The sequence below is a fragment of the Octopus bimaculoides genome, chromosome 5 (genome assembly GCF_046866305.1).
Source record: "Octopus bimaculoides isolate indiv1 chromosome 5, ASM4686630v1, whole genome shotgun sequence".
Classification (NCBI taxonomy): Eukaryota; Metazoa; Mollusca; class Cephalopoda; order Octopoda; family Octopodidae; genus Octopus; species Octopus bimaculoides.
The window spans coordinates 24,045,006-24,062,346 of record NC_142932.1 but is presented as its reverse complement, the minus strand read 5'-3'; the positions used below and the strand labels follow the sequence as shown (position 1 = coordinate 24,062,346).

General features: G+C 34.9%; 1 protein-coding gene across 1 annotated transcript in view; it reads right to left on the bottom strand.

Annotated features, from left to right (window-relative positions):
* Nucleotides 1-17,341, bottom strand: part of LOC106876427 (uncharacterized) — a 40,224-nt gene that overhangs the window by 499 nt on the left and 22,384 nt on the right. Inside the window, exons 3-11 of the mRNA XM_014924970.3 lie at nucleotides 16,077-16,163; nucleotides 14,563-14,607; nucleotides 13,752-13,805; nucleotides 11,465-11,503; nucleotides 9,607-9,660; nucleotides 8,558-8,611; nucleotides 7,655-7,828; nucleotides 1,510-1,569; nucleotides 1-672 (exon numbers count right to left, since the gene is read on the bottom strand). The exon at nucleotides 1-672 is cut by the window's left edge and continues 499 nt beyond it. Of these exons, the coding sequence (XP_014780456.1) occupies nucleotides 20-672; nucleotides 1,510-1,569; nucleotides 7,655-7,828; nucleotides 8,558-8,611; nucleotides 9,607-9,660; nucleotides 11,465-11,503; nucleotides 13,752-13,805; nucleotides 14,563-14,607; nucleotides 16,077-16,163 (1,220 nt within the window). The 3' untranslated portion in view covers nucleotides 1-19. The remainder of the gene's footprint in view (nucleotides 673-1,509; nucleotides 1,570-7,654; nucleotides 7,829-8,557; nucleotides 8,612-9,606; nucleotides 9,661-11,464; nucleotides 11,504-13,751; nucleotides 13,806-14,562; nucleotides 14,608-16,076; nucleotides 16,164-17,341) is intronic.

The window sequence follows — 17,341 nt, the reverse complement described above, 5'->3', positions numbered from 1 at the left end:
TTCATTTTCAGGTTCCCAGTCAATAGTATGTTTGTGTATTCTCTTCATTGAAAAGGCTTGATACATCTAGATAGGAAGCATTCTGATTGAAGTGTTGCTCCAGGCTGTAACAAGGCTGCGACATACTTGGAATATAGGATAATTTTTGTTTCTTACTGGTCTGCAGAGGTGGTGAATACTCAGGTAGCTCAGAGCCATAGGGAGAGGATGTATTCAGTGGTCTTTTACTATTGAAAACTATACCTGATGAAGTGCTTTGCATCGATGAAGAAGGAGACGATGAAGAGGCTGGTGTTACAGGCATCGTGGCAGGGTAACCCGAAATATCATACGGCTGAACCATGGCTGTTGATTCATCAGTTTCCTTATTCTTTGACTGATGGTTTGAACGGCTCGATGATTTCAGCAACTCATCAAAATTGAATTTGTAAGTTGCTTTCTTTCCATGGATTTTATGTACATAGTTTTTATCGTAATAATACCGAATTGCGCGGGAGAGCTTCTCATAAGTCATCTGTTTGCGTCGCTTACGTTCACCCCATCGCTTAGCTAACTCTTCTTGGTTCAGAATAGTGAAATGGCCTTCATCTCCTTCCCAACGAATGCAATTACTGTTTGTTTTGTCACACAGAAGCTTAATTAGGAATTGCCACAACTGAATATGTCCAGACTCTATTATTGAAAAGAAAAAAGAAAAAAGGAAAAATAACATAAATATTATTTAAAATATAAACATTAGAGAATTAAATTAAAGAAAAGAAAACAACAGATTATGACTTCATAAATAGCATTAATCTCACATTAAATAAATGGAAGGGGTTGGAAAGCTGGCAAATCTAATTAAATGTTGATCTAAATGTTCTACAATATTTAGTTTTGTCTCTCTATAGAGTGTGTTTAACTCCCTCATGCATCTAAATTTTCATCCCTTTGGGAATAAATGAGAAATAAAAACCAATAATATATAGGATTACTCCATTTGATTACACCCACCTTTTTCTATGAAATTCAATGAGTGCCAGACTTAAACAAAAGTCAATATTTAGTAAATGATACAAAGTATGAAAACTAAGATTGAGTTACTAACAAATGAATGGGACATTTTGCTGTCTTAATGCATGGAACAAGTATTTTACAAGGATATCCCTTCTCAGTAGCAATGAATCTTTCAGTAATTTTATTCACTGAAACAATTACTTTCTTATTTTCATAATGGGCCTGTATACCAATTCATTCTCATATTAGATATGAAGAAGTCTTAAAAAGAGCATCTTAATGAATGCCCCGAAATACAGTTACAGAATGAAGAATGTAGATTATCAGCCATGTTCTGGAGCAGCTAAATAACTGATATGCAAAAACCATCCATTTGATGGATACCTTTAGTAGGAAGGAAAAGAGAGAAATGACCAAGGCCATCATCTTTTTTCTAATTAAAAGGAACAGTGTTCTAGAGACTAAACAAAATTGATCTTTAATAATCACTGGTGATATAGAATATTCCCTTACCTGGAATATGTGACATCAATTGTTGGAACGTCATGCCACAGATCTTGTCAGGACTTTCTTCTGAAATTAAAAAAAAAAAGTAATCATGTTAATTAATAAAAGCAAGTGCAAAATTATTAAATTGTTTTTGAATTTTAATTTATGTATTAACCCTTTAGTATTTAAACTGGCCATATCCGGCCAAAAGTATTCTGTTTGTTTTATGTTCAAACTGGCCAAATCTGGTCTCTCACACCAACCCTACAATATCGTTTTAAAAATTAACAGCTACCTCATCAAAATCTCATAGCTACAAGATAATGCATGATTAGTTCAAAACAATGTGGATGAAAAAGCATTAATTTTGGCAGAATAATGCAAACACTAAAGGGTTAAATAATAATCTATATAGTTTTTTCCTCTTTTGAAAATACAGTATTGTACATAATTCATGGAAGCAGTTTTTTTTTTGTATGCAGCTGTGACTGTGTGGTTATAAGAAGCTTGCTTTCCAGCCATGTGGTCTTAGACTTGGTCCCACTGTCTTCTACAATACCCCTAGGCCAACCAAAGCTTTGTGAGTGGATTTGTAAGACAGAAACTAAAAGAAGCCTGTTATACATTATATATATAGGGTTCAAATTGTACAAAAAAAAAAAAACAGAAGACAGAGACAGGTGAGGGGACAACGAACAAGGTGTATTAATTCGATGCTCAGGAAAAATAGAAGAGACTTCGACATTTCGAGCCTATGCTCTTCTACAGAAAGGAATGAGGAAAGAAAACCGAGAGAAAATACATCTTGTCTTGTCATCACTTTGCAGCTGTAAATGAGCATCACCATCAGACAAGCGAGGTTGTTTATTTCCAATCTTCCATGGAGAAAATATCTGACCACGAGAGATAACCTTGCTTCAAAACAGATTAATGTTGGCAAGAGGAAGGGCATCCAATCATAGAAAATCTGCCTGAACAAATTCTGTCAGACAGAATTTGTAGTGGTGGTGGTGGTGAGGATGATGATGTTGATGATTGATGCATGTGTGAATGTATAAATTTTGGGAGACAATAATATTTTACAGTACTTTTAGAATTGTTTCTGAGACTGTGTAAGCTATTGTGTTGATAATTTCATAATCATAGCTTCAGGAAAAAGATGACAATAGCTACTCAAGTTTATATCTAAATTATTTATGAAACACACAAGTAGATACTTGTCTACAATTATCATTAAAGAGTATCATAGCAAAGGGCAGCAGAACCAGTAGAGTAGCCAAAAAATAAAACCCCACTAAAACATCTTTCCTACAAACTTGTCAGTGAAGTACTCAATACCAAGTCAATTAAAATCTTGATGAATTTAACAATTGCCAGATTTTTGTACCATTGCAATTTCTCATAATAATCACATATATCTGCCAAATGTAAAAAGTGTATCTCCTAAGATAGACTTTCTCTTCAAAACCAGTAACTATTTTAGCTGAGAACTGCTACGACTCTTTTATAAAACATAAGTGAATCATACACAACTCTACAACTAACCTATCAGGGATGTAGCAGATCTTACTTATACAAACATCCAACTCTGACTGGTTAGCAAACCTACACTCCCTTAACACATTAACCTAATCACTCCCACATAAGTAATTCTGTATAAGCTCTTTGTCATTTCTATAATTGATACAACAGTTCCTGCTCCCTAGAGCTAGCAAATCCTATAAGCTATTAAATTCTTAGCTTCATTCTTTTAATATTGTCTGTACAGTGCCTTCATCTAAAACACTAAAAAACTTCAACTAAAACTGTTAATGATTTAAAATTGAAGTTTACAGTAAGCTTTTTCTTTATTTTCTTACTTTTGTTTTTGCCAGAATATGAAGATATTAGGAATGAAGAAATATCAGTCTTCTCAAGATTCCACTTTATAAATGTTTTCTCTATTCTAGCATGGGTTAGATAAATATATTATCGAGGCATTGTTTACAGCTAGATGCTTTTCCTGCTGCTAACCATAAACAACTATATTATCAAGGTGTTGTTTTGTAACCTGATGTCTTTCCAGCCCCAAAGTAAGAGATGCCTTAATCCATGCATCTTTGAAAGCTCTTAGCAAATAGATAATTTAGTGACAAGGCAATAACAACAAGGTCATAACTAATTTATTATATATCTCTCAAATTTATATTTGTATATATCTGAGCAACAAATTGACAGGCAGTGCATTCAATCAATGAAGTAACATCCTATTAAACTAATGACTCAGAAAAAAAATCGGAAGCCAGTTTGAAGTTAGAAGTGGCTACTATGTGACAATTATGTCCTGTTACATCAATAAAACTGAAAGGATGGTATTCAGTGTCAGATGACTCAGTTCAAATTAACTTTTACAGAACTCTGTTCAATACTTTGCTCTAGTAAGCTGCAGAGATCAGATAGAAATGCATACCAAAAGGACAGTTACTTCCACTACAGCTACTACTACTACTACTTATTATTATTATTATTATTGAAAGTGGCTAGCTGGCAGTATTGTTAGCACACCAGGCAAAATGCTTAGCGGTATTTCATCTGAGTTCAAATTCCGCTGAGGTTGACCTTGCCTTTCATCTTTTCGGGGTTGATTAAATAAGTACCAGTTATGCACTGGGACCGATGTAATCAACGTACTCCCTTCCCCAAAATTTGAGACCTTGTGCTTCCAGTAGAAAGGATTATTTTTATTATTATCCTTTCATGATCAAGTACAAGGATCAATATAATCGACTGGCACCCTCATACAAAATTGTAAGCTTTGTGCCTGTAGTAGAAAGGATTATTATTATCATGATAATAATAATAATAATAATAATTATTATTATTATTATTATTATAAACAGATCTAAAGCCCAAAGAATTGAACTAGGACCAGCCATACTGATATTTAGAAGATATAATTAAAAAAAAAAACATGTGGAAAACCAAATGAAAAACCAAAAAAAGCAAAGAAGCAGATTAATATTAGAAAATGACCAATAAGGTGGTGAGTTGACAGAGTTGGTCGCATGTTGGGCAAAATGCTTGCTAGCATTTCGTTCATCTTTACGTTGTGAGTTCATACTTTTGAGGTCGTTAAAATAAATACCAGTTGAGTACTGGAATTGATTTGATTTACTTTTCCTGTCCACCACAACTGCTGGGTTTTTTTTGCCAAAATTTGAAACCAACAGGAAAAACTGAGCTTAATGCTAGCCATAAGATAGCAAGGTATAAGTACACAAGCCACCCCAATTCCAAACTACAGTTTCGATGTTTCGTTAGGAAAACAAATGGAAGAGAACTCAATTGCAGAATTGAGAAAGAGGAATGTCAAAAAGGGGTAGCAACCAAAAGCCCATCAATATGTTACATTGTCACAAAGAAAATATATAATCAGCTTTCAGTATATTAGGGATACACATTTTCTCTGTTCCTGATGGACGGAATACAATGAAATCCTAGTAGGATTTGATCTTAGGCATTCAAGGTATATACGGCAATATGTAATATCTATCACAATTCTGTGGTAGCCAAATTACAAGCTGAATTAATAAGGGCCATTATCGTGTAAGTTATAGTACGCTAGTAAGAACAGAGTGACGTCCCTTGGTTATGACATACCAACCATCATTTGATGAGTCAAATTGTAACCACAGTTTCGTGTTTCTTCCGTTTTTTTCTTTTTATTATTATTATTATTATTATTTATTTAACATCTCTCTTTCTTCTCTTTTCATTCTCACACTCCCTTATCAGTGACAACACGGTGGCTTTTGTTCCATCTACACCCACGATGTCAGCAAAGAAATATTTTTACTTTTATTTTTATTCTTTTTTTTTCCCTCCAACAGATACAGTTGTTTTTAAAAAATCTATTTACTCAATTCACTGTGTGTGTGTGTGTATCAGAATGTCTAAATACTGAAAATATTTTTTGTGTACCAGAGAAATAAATAAGTGAAGTGTACGTGAATGCTTGTACGTCTGTGTGTGTATCTGTATATTTACATGTATGTGGGCGCGGGTGATTAAGTACACTTGTTTAGTCTCGGGTCAGCCCTGATCGAGTAGACAGACCTGTGATAAAAAGCTTTTCAGCCGTGACCATCCTGTTTATATATATATATAAATACAACGGGGTTAGCGCCCGATAGAGGGTAAAGTAAAGACATCTCTGACAGCTCCCACAACAAAAATGTCTTAATTATTTGTTTCATGACTCACTGCGCACTTATTGACAATAACTTAATGACAATAACAAAGAATTATCGCCTTACACAAGCCTAAATTAAAATCGCAATGTAACAAAATCTTATAATGTCACATTAGTAAACCCGGAACCAATTCGGAAATGCTGTGCCCTTTTACACATTAAATCCAACGTGGGTAGCGAACGCCTTCCCATTCATCCATTATTTACTATGGTCCTGTTTGCCGAGGACTACATTGTCCAATGTTCCCTATCTTATTTAAAATAGGTGTGATCTGAGAGAAGTTTGGCTGCTATTTTTAGCTGGTTGGGTGAGTATGTAGAAGCCCTGTCGTTGACAGGAAGACAATATAGAAACTACCACACACCTACATATGTATGTGCGGACACAAACAGACACACACACGAACACGTGCTTATAGAAACAATCTATTGATGCCTATCAAGTTGATAGACTCAAATTTTAGAGAGTAACAGGCAAAAATTATCGATACAATTATTGCACAAACACATACACATATGTTTGTGTGTGTGTGTGTGTATATATATATATATATATATATATATATATATATATATATATATATATATCTTTGTATGTATGTAAATAAATAAATATATAAATATATATATATACATACATGTACACATACATGCAACTAAACACACACGTTGCTAATTGATATTAAAGAGATAAACAGGTGTTTCAGAATGTCTATTGTACAGACATTGTCCATAGACGTTGACAGTCTAATCTATGTGATTAAGCTACCTTCAACCTATATTTAGACACACCTACATATTGGCAGAACAATGGATTTCAACTACACAGACCGGAACAACATACAATTCTATTTCATCATAAAAAAAAGGAGAGGACAAGTTGAAATAATGTAGCTTCCTACCGTAACACTATTCTTGGAAAAAAAAGACAGATGATTGTGTTTGATCATAGGTTTGTTTGATATCAGAGACAACTCGGGGTTAAACAATAACAATGCACACACACACACATATATATATCATCATCATTTGATATCTATTTTCCATGCTGGCATGGGTTGGACGGTTTAAAAGTGCTGCCAGGTCAGAAGACTGCACCAAGTGCAACTGTCTGCTTTGGCATGTTTTCAATAGCTGGATGCCCTTCCTGATACCAACCATTTTACAGTGTACTGGGTGCTTTTAACATAGCATCACTACCATATATATATATATATCATGTGTGTGTGTGTAGAAATAATACATATATATATATATTTGTGGGAGAGGGGGTTCCTCTACCCATCGTTATCACGACGCAGTGAAGAGAGCAAAATGTAGTTTTACAGAAGATGAAGTGGAAACAGTTCCAGCAAGCCAGATATACTCATGTTCACAGACTTCAACAACACCAGTCACAAGAATAGACACTTTGTGGTCACAATGTCTGCTAGAAATAGCAGCTAAATCACCCTCAAATCACATCTTACATTATTAAGAAAGGAGAGGAGACATTGGATTGTGTAACCCTGGACAAATTTCTAGAGAGATGGACAAGGATGGAATGCCACCTTGGTCATATGCCAGATCAATCAGAGGTGATATGAGACTAAACATCATGGATATTACACAAAGCAATAAGTTGTTGGTTTGTGTGGTGTCCACATGCTAAATATAGCACCCAAATTACCTCCAAACCACACTTTACCACCAGGCACTTTGGATCTTTGGATAAAGACATCTTCAGTACATCATTTAAAAATAATAAGAGATCATAAGCCCGTGAGGTCAGAGTTCTGCTCTTAGAGATAACTAATTAAGCATTCTGAGGTGTGAAAATACATTCTAATTGAAATCATTTGATGATGACAATGATGATGATATCACTATGGCAACAACATCATTCATCATGATGATAAATATTAACAATCAATGCGGAAGATTGATGAGTGAACTTACCAGAAATTTTCTTACACGATCTTTGTTTCTTGTTTATTACTGTGTTGTTGGTTTGGCTGCAGTTGTTGCTGCCGCTGAGAATGTTGTTGGTATGGTTGCTGTTGTGGTTGTTGTTGACATTGCTTACATTGTTATTTTCGTAAGATGGTGATGGAGTACATCTTGATGTGCTAGCTGTAACAAAAAACAAAAAAAAGATATATATATGTATATATATAGGCGCGGGAGTGGCTGTGTGGTAAGTAGCTTGCTTACCAGCCACATGGTTCTAGGTTCAGTTCTACTATAGCCTCAGGCCAACCAAAGACTTGTGAGTGGATTTGGTAGACAGAAAATGAAAGAAGCCCATCGTATATATATATATATATATATATATATATATATATATATGTATATGTGTGTGTATGTATATGTTTGTGTGTCTGTCCCCCCAACATCACTTGACAACCGATGCCGGTGTGTTTACATCCCCGTAACTCAGTGGTTCGGCAAAAGAGACCGATAGAATAAGTACAAGGGTTGAGATTATATGTATGTGTATATGTATGTGTGTATGTATGTGTGTACATATATTCATTCGTTCGTTCCTTCCTTTGATTTTTGCATGCTAGCTTGGATTAAACGAATTGCTTTGAAAAGGAGTTTTCATTCCATTTGTCTTCAGAAGCACAACATTAAGGGACAGGTTGTTGCTGAGGAAATGATAACAAGCATTACTGCCCATAGCTTAGCTAAGCCCAGAATGTAAGTGTTCATACAAACACACAGGTACATGTACACTAGAGGATATTTCAGATATTGTTCTAGCAAGGAGATGATGAAGGCTGAAGAAACTAAATACAATAACAAACCATAAAGAAATATGTGGGGCAGGGGTGATAAGAGTGATACGAAGACACTTACTGGGGTCAAAGAAGCTCGGGTTAGATGCCATCGAAGGTGGGTAACTGTTGTAAGCTGAAAAAGATAGAACAAGACAGTAAATATCATGTAATACTTATAATAATTTGGCTGCAAGCATGGGCGTGTGGCTAAGAAGCTTGCCTTCCTAATTTTGTGGTTTCTGGTTCAATCCCACTGAGCAGCATCTTGGACAAATGTCTAGGCTGTGAGTGGATTTTGTAGATGGAAACTGCAAGAAATCTACCACAGCCTGTCATGTGTGTGTGTGTGAGTCCCCTTTACTTGACATCACATGACAATTGTTAATGAACAAGTGATGCTGTTTATTTCTATCTAGTCTTTCATGAGAAACACGCAAAAATATGCTAGGAAACAGAAGAGTATCATAGGCTTAAGAACAAGGGATGCAAGTGCTCCCCTAAAATTTGGTTGAGGGGAATGAAAACACTTTGAATATCCTCTTGAAAAATTAGGTTTGCTCCTGCTAGGAATTTTGTTCTCAAACTTAGGGGAACTTAGTATTGATGACATGAAGGGTATATGGCTGCAGAGAATCTGTCTAAAAGTACTCCATCTGACTCATGCAAGCATGGAAATATGGATGTTAAAACTATGATGATGATCATGATTTCAGGATATCATCTCACCCACTTAGTAGCAGTAAATTCAAATTTGTATCACAGAATGATGACTTTTGTAGCAAAGGAAGTACAGTGATGTCATGGAAAAGTACGTACTTGGAGAAATCAGTTAAACTAAAATTATTGAGAGTCGTGGAGTCAACAAGGAAACCTCTAAACATCATGCCTCTATTTTACCTTCTTAATATTTTTGTTACCATTTGTCACTTTGTGGATTTAAGTCTCACACACACACACATACACACACATTCAATCACTCTCTCTCTCTCTCACACACGTAAATACGTGTCCACACACCCATATATAGACCCGCATACTCACTTCCTTCATTCATTACGAGTGCAGACAATTACACACTTATATTCCATGCATACACAAATATTTAAAAAAAAAAACGTAAATACTTACTTGGTGCAAAAGAACCCGTTGTGGATGCAGGCGAAGAATTGGTGCTTCTTGCTGCTGTAGAAGAGAAACATAAAAGGCATTGTAAACCAAACTGCATCCTTCAAATACATTGAAGTTACATATCAGATATAAAGGACATTTGTGAGGAAGCAATAGGTTACTTTACTGTCGATTCAAATGCTATGCTATCTCATATTTCACACACAAACACAGCTGTGTGTTTGGTGGTCTGCACCAGAAAGATGTGTATTATTTTTTTCTTTTAAAAAGTGACGGAAAGAATACATTGGAGAGTGGGGAATCAACGTTTCAGACAGCCTTTCTTCAGATTGCATATGACAGGAAGGAGATAATAGAAAGGCAGCGGAGTTTTATATTATCTATGTTTGAGAAACTGGCTGCAGTTGATGGGGAACACGAGGTGTAAGTTTGGATATATGGACAGGAAGAAGTGGGAGAGAGAAACTGGGTGAGAGAAGGAGAAGGAAAGAGAAATGAAATGAAAGGAAGTGGGTGATGGTGAGGTGAAGAGAAAAAGTGAGGTGGAAAGCGAGATGAATGATGAGAACGAGATGAATGAACTAAGAAGAAATGGAGGAGAAAGAAAATCCTCATTTAAACCAGTCAGGGACATAGTTCCAAGTTTGAATATGAAACATTGTTCCTTCTGTTTCTTTGAGTGCGTATGGATCTATGGATGCGCATGGAATGGCTGGCTGGATTTTATAAGGTGTTATTGAAGAGAAATTTGTTCCCCACCCCAAAATCCACCCCATGTCATCTAAGTCACCCACTCCGCACAGTGTATCACGATTGAGATGCACATGTCATAGGTTTGCCACCAGTGACCTAGGTTTCATTATATCTTTTATTTTTTATTTATTTCAGTCTTTATACTGTGGCCATGCTGCAGCAAATGCCTTGAAGGGTTTAATCAAATAAACTGACCCCAGTGCTTATATTCTCAAGCCTGATACTTATCCTATCATCTCTTGCTCTTGAACTGCTATGCTATGGGGATGTAAACAAACCGACACTGGTGGTCAAACAGTGGTAGGAGACAGACACAAGCACAAAGACACGCACATTTAGATACGAACACACACGTGTACGTATATATATGTGTATATGACAGGCTCCTTTCAGCTTACATCTAACAAATCCACTGTGGCTACCATGGAAGACATTTCCCCAAAGTGCAACACAGTGAGATTGAACCCAGAACCATGTGGTTGGGAAGCATAATTCGTACTACACATCCATGCTTACACCTATACATACAAGTATTTTAGTTTTAGATGAATGTTTACAGATGCATGCTTTTCAAAACATGATGTAGGAAGATTGTTATTTTTATTTTCCTTCAAAGTCTTTTACATGTTACCTTATCCACCCGCTCTGCACAGTGTGTCATGTAACATACAATGTCATTGGTTTATCACCAGTGACCCAATTTTAAGTAGGTTTCATTGTTTTAAAGACCTTTTGCAAAGTTTGAATCCTAAGATAAAGTTTAACAGAGCAAATTACCCAAAGAAAAAAATATGACTGAGTCATGTTATACATGCACATGCACACACATACACACGTGCGCGCACATACTGTCCCACCACCATTGATGGATTATATTTGTGTTGAGATGAAATAAATATTGATTCTATTGATGTCCCTTACAAAAGGACATCAAAATGATATGTGAGGTGAGATGAAAAGATTACAGTAAAAGAGAAAAGAGAAATGTAAAATAGAAAAAAAAAATTCAAAAAGAAAAGACTAAAATAGGAAAAGGAAAATGTTTAAAAAAAAGAGAATGTGACAAAAGAACATAAAAAAAAGAAAAAGACACAGCTGTACTTACATGGCATGATAGATTCCAGTGACATGTAGCAGACTGTCTCTGTTGTGAGAAAAACAAGAGACAGAGATATATTAGAAAACGTAAGTAAGAGAGAGAGAAAGAGGAGATTGTTGTTGGTTGCTCACCTTATAACTATGTCTATGTGAGACCATCCCAAACAATGTGCTTACACTATAGGTCAGTGTTTAGGAAATCTTGAGAGACACAAACACACACACTCACACATAATCACAAATAATAGATTCATATTCACACCTACATATATCATACTTGTATATTCTCACACAAGCTCATCTATACTCATTAGTTCACAAACACTCACACATATATATATGCATACACACACACACAACAAAAGTCACACAATGCTTAATTCACTCACACAAACATATACAAACGCAAAATCTCATACGCTACACATATGCACACTTACATACGTAGCTAATTGCATCATAGACTGCATTAGATTAACAATAATAACAAAGAACAACAACAAAAATAAATGTCTGGTAAACGATGACATCACTGCATTGATTTAAGTCTATTTTCATTTCATTTATGCTTATCTCTTCCTTTTGCATTTTAATATATATATATATATGTTTATATGTGTACACACATGTGTACATGGACAGATCTATCTATTTATCTATCTATCTATCTATCTATCTATCTATCTATCTATCTATCTATCTATCTATCTATCTATCTCTCTCTCTCTCTCTCTCTATATATATATATATATATATATATATATATATATGATTAATAAATTCAAAAAGGGATAAAAAATCTTTTAGAATAATTTTATCAAGAAGCCAGTGTGTAAAAAAATTCATAAGGGAAATTTCTATTCCCAAGAATATAATTATTTGTTTATATTTATATAAGGGGCATTACTACAGAATAATGCCACACACTGGACTTCCCCAAATAAACACATTTAGTACCGATATATATATATATATATATATATATATATATATATATATATATATATATACACACACATACATGTATACATATATATTATATACACATAAGCACACACTCCTGTACATATATAATATGCATGTGTGTATAAACATCATCGTCGTCATCTTTTAACATCAATCTTCCATGTTGGTATGGGTTGCACAGTTTGACAGGAGCCAAATGGCCTGGAGACTGCATCATGTTCCAGTCTCCACTTTGCTGTGGTTTCTACAGTTGGATACCCTTCCTAATGCCAACCACTATACAAATTGTACTGAATTCTTTTTCAGGGCACCAGTGCAAGCAAACAAATCGTTTGCTTTTGTTTTTGTTTTATTAATTAATCAACTTATTCAATTCACGGTTTTCAATTAAGAGTTGTTTCAAGCTTTTATTACATCTTTAATTACTTTAATAGTTTTTTAATTCTTCCTCGTCTTTATACTAATTACAACAATGGCTTGTATTTTCCTAACGAGTATATTGGATGTCAATTGGGCCAAAGCTGTTTCTTCATGATGCAAATTGCTGTCAAATGTGGAATAAATGAGCAATGCTTATCATCCTGTTAATTAGATCAGTCCTACTTGAGCAGACCTCTGATCAAAGGCATTTAAAGCTTATCCATCCAGTTTTGCGGGGAGGCTTATCTTTTCAAACATTGAATATTTGAAAATATTTTCTAATGTGTCATTTCTTTTGTTACAACAGTAGTACATGATGTGAGTGAAATTTGGCTGCTGTTTCTAACTGTTCCACTGACTGTAATGAGGTTTCTTTCTTTAAGCGATCAGACTTACTGAAGAGTGAAACACAACAGGGGTTTGTCCATGTCTAAATCGTTGTTTTATGACAATTAAAATAGCACATAAACTGAACATATAAGAAGTACTTGCTGAGCGAGTTCATTCTTTCTTCAGGTTTTTATCTAAGACTATATAGTCTACGGTAGTGATTTGATGGAGATTTAGATGCTATTTTCAGCAGGACAAGTAACTTAAGTTGAGGCTCCTTTGTTATGTCATCAAATGAGATTTGGTCACTCAACTTGATAGAGTGATCCGATGGCCTATTACTCTAGAGTTTCCACAATTTGTTACTGGTTCCTCAAACAAGAATACACTGGATCAAGTTTCCAATTTATTCTGGGGTGATAACTGAGAATACTTTGGAGATTCTACAGAGCAACAGACCATTTATGCATGCACATGTGTGTGTGTGTAAGAGAGAGAGAAAGAGGTACACAGCTGAAAAAAATTGCACTCTTATCTACACAAAACATAGAGGATATATATATATAAAGGTATAGTACCTTGTACACTGTTTGAATACCATTCTGGTGTCTGAGCAATACTGCAGTTGGAACCTAGAATGACAAAAGAAGAAGTGTAAGTATTTTACCTGATACTGAAATAGTTTTAGAAATGAGGCAATTAAAACCTAAACTTATGAAACAAAGGTTTCAGAAAACTACAAAACCACCATGTTTCCAGATGTTCAAATACATACAGACAAGGAAATAAAAGTTAATTGGTTAGGTAATGCCATTCAGAACCACAAGGAAAGAAAGTATTTCCTCGTCAAGTTATCAATTCCAACAAATGTGTGTGCATACATACACATCTCTTCTTTTTTTACTCTTTTTACTTGTTTCAGGACTTATTCTTTGTAAGCCTAGTACTTATTCTATCAATGTTGGAGGGGGGGGGGGACAAACACAGACACACAAACACATATATACATATATATACATATATACGATGGGCTTCTTTCAGTTTCCGTCTACCAAATCCACTCACAAGGCTTTGGTCGGCCCGAGGCTATAGTGGAAGACACTTGCCCAAGGTGTCACGCAGTGGGACTTAACCCGGAACCATGTGGTTGGTAAGCAAGCTACTTACCACACAGCCACTCCTGCACCTATACACACATATATTATATTAACTTGAAAAATAGGTAAAGGTTAACATCAGGAAAGGCATCTGGTCGTAAAAGAATGCCTCAAAAGTATATTCAAATAATCCATGTTACCATCGAAAAACAAATATAAAAGGAACAGATACAAGAATGTATGTGTGTGTGTGTGTGTGTGTGTGTGTGCGTGTGTATAAAGTTATATTTACCTGAATTGCTTGGTACTTCTGGCACCGATTGTCCACTTGACCAGGCTACAAGGGAAACAACAAGAGACTAATGAGTGTCAATGCTCTTTCTCCAACATTAATCATCATACTATTGGTATGATGATTAATCTCCTCCTCTCTATCACAAGTGAATAATAACATCAACACCATCATCAACAGCATCACCATCATCATTTCCATTCTTTTTGTCATCATCATTATTTACTACTACTACTTCTACTACTACTACTTCTACTACTACTACTACTACTACTACTACTACTACTACTACTACTACTACTACTACTACTACTACTACTACTTCAAAAAGGGAATGTTGTATAATCTCAGATTTCCATATATGGATAAAAGATAGGCTGGAATGTTTTACATTATAAGATGATGATAATAATAATAGTAATAATAATAATAATAATAATAATAATAATAATAATAATAATAATAATCCTTTCTGCTCTGGGCCTGAAATTTTGTTAGGAGAGTCTTGTCAATTACATTGATGTCAGGGGTCAACCCTGAAAGGATGAAAGGTGAAGTTAATCTCAATGGCTTTTGACCTCTTCAAGATGAAATGTTGTGAAACTTTTTGTGTAGTGTAGTAATGAATCTGCCAGAAGGACAAGACTTATGAGGACAATACAAAGACAAATTGCTGACATAAAAGCAATGGTCATAAATTTGTGGGGGGGGGAAATGTTAGTTAAGTCAACTGGATTGTTTGACTGGGAGTTTAATTAACTCACAAAATATTAAAAGCTAAGTTGACTTCAGTGGGATTTGAACTCAGAATGTAAGGAGCAATAACTAAATGCTGCAAAGGCATTTTGTCTGATGATGTAACTATCTTCCAATCCATGATAAAAGTCTGATTGTAGAAAGTATTGTTTTTATGATGCTGAATTATATAAGCAAACAAATACAATTACAGACAGAAGAGGAAGTAGAATATAACGGATTATGATGAAATAACAACAAAAATTAATAAAGGGGACAAATAGCTATTCTAAATGTGGCCACTACGACGAAAATAAAATCAAAATTAATGGAGGGAATAAACAAACAAAATAACAAAAAAAGCAAAACTTATTAACCAAATAAACAAGCACAGAGCAAAAGAGAAAAGATAGGGAGAGGAGAGAAGAGAGAGTAAAGACAGAGAGAGATAGAATTGATAGTGAGAGAGAGAGAGAGAGAGAGAGAGAGAGAGAGAGAGAAGGAAAAAAACAAAAGAGAACAAAACTACGAAACAACCAAAATATTTCTGCTCTAAACACAGAAATTTAGTTCATACCTGACCCATGAGAAAAGACCAAAGTTCACGACAGCAAACCTGTTCTTTGCCTAACTCGTTGGACAGGTGTGTAGAAATGGAACGCTTTGCCCGGAGGCTTGTGGACTGTCTGTATACATATGTGGCCAGAATGGTATGAAGTGGTTGTTAGGTAGAGCGTTGGTCAGAGGCTAGTTTTGGAACGAGTGCTGGAAGTACTTACACTGGATTTGGCAGTCCAGACCGGGTCTATTCTCGCTTTTAACAGACGAGGAAAAAGAAGACACCGAACTTAAAGTTGTCAAGGTGGCTGCAATATAAATTAAAAGAGAAAGAGGAATTAAAATCATGACAATGTTAAGGAGACTTCAATTTCAAATTACCATATATGCTAGAACATAAGGTGATTGGGTGTATCAGATTGCTCTGTCCCCAAGTCTTTATTTATAATGTAGGTTTTCAATTATATTCACTGTATAAAATTAACTAACATTATTTCACAATGGGTTACAAGTGTTAATTTTGGTTCAATGTATGAGAAATTTTCACAAAGTGTTGAGACACGTGAGAAGGTGTCACCTTGAACCTTTTCAAGAAATCATGTATTTAAATATTCAAAAGTACCGGTAACTTCAAAGGTTAATGTGATTGGCTTGATTAACACACATAACTGACCAATCATATTGGGCTATTGTCTGTAAACAGCTCACAAACTCTTGGTATGTTAATTATGTTAATTAAATGCTACTAATGTACAGCTGCCCTGAAAGAAACAGGATAAACAGAATGTAACATAGGATCCCAGGTTACTATATACCAATCACTGTAAACAGTGATTGGTGTACAGTGGCCAGGTTTGCAGTATTGTTGTTTTAAGGTGTTAAACAGCTTACAATTCTTGCATATCTTTTAAACATAACCTTACAATTAATCCAGCTTATGAGACATGCAAAATATTGAGTAGTAGAATTACAAGTACTATGCGGATGTCTTATGCTGTTCTCCATCACGAATGGCAAAATTTTAAAGCACAGGATGTCAAGATACAGATTATATAATTTGCGTTTAACTCTTGATACAAACCCACCTGAGACCACCCCCTCGGAGCTATGGAAACATATGTCTTGTGTTAAAGGGAATGAAATTAAAACTTTCATCAAAATTTTATTATTATTAAGCTGGTTTTTGGAACATGAATATAAAAATAATTTTACTAAATTCATCCTGATTTTCAAAATTAATTTCTACCATACAGAATTGAATTTCAACATAATCATGAGAACAAAAAGGTCAAGAAAAGCTCTTTTTTTTTTGTGGGGACGAGTAAGGTTCAAATTTCTTATCTATATACAGATGTATTTCATTAACTATTATTCTTGAGAAGTTTGGTAACAAAGGGACAAAGAGCTCAGGATGAGACGGTAAAAATCTCAGTTCTTATGATTCAGTCATTGTATTACTACAATAAAGGAGGTCAGATGATACTCA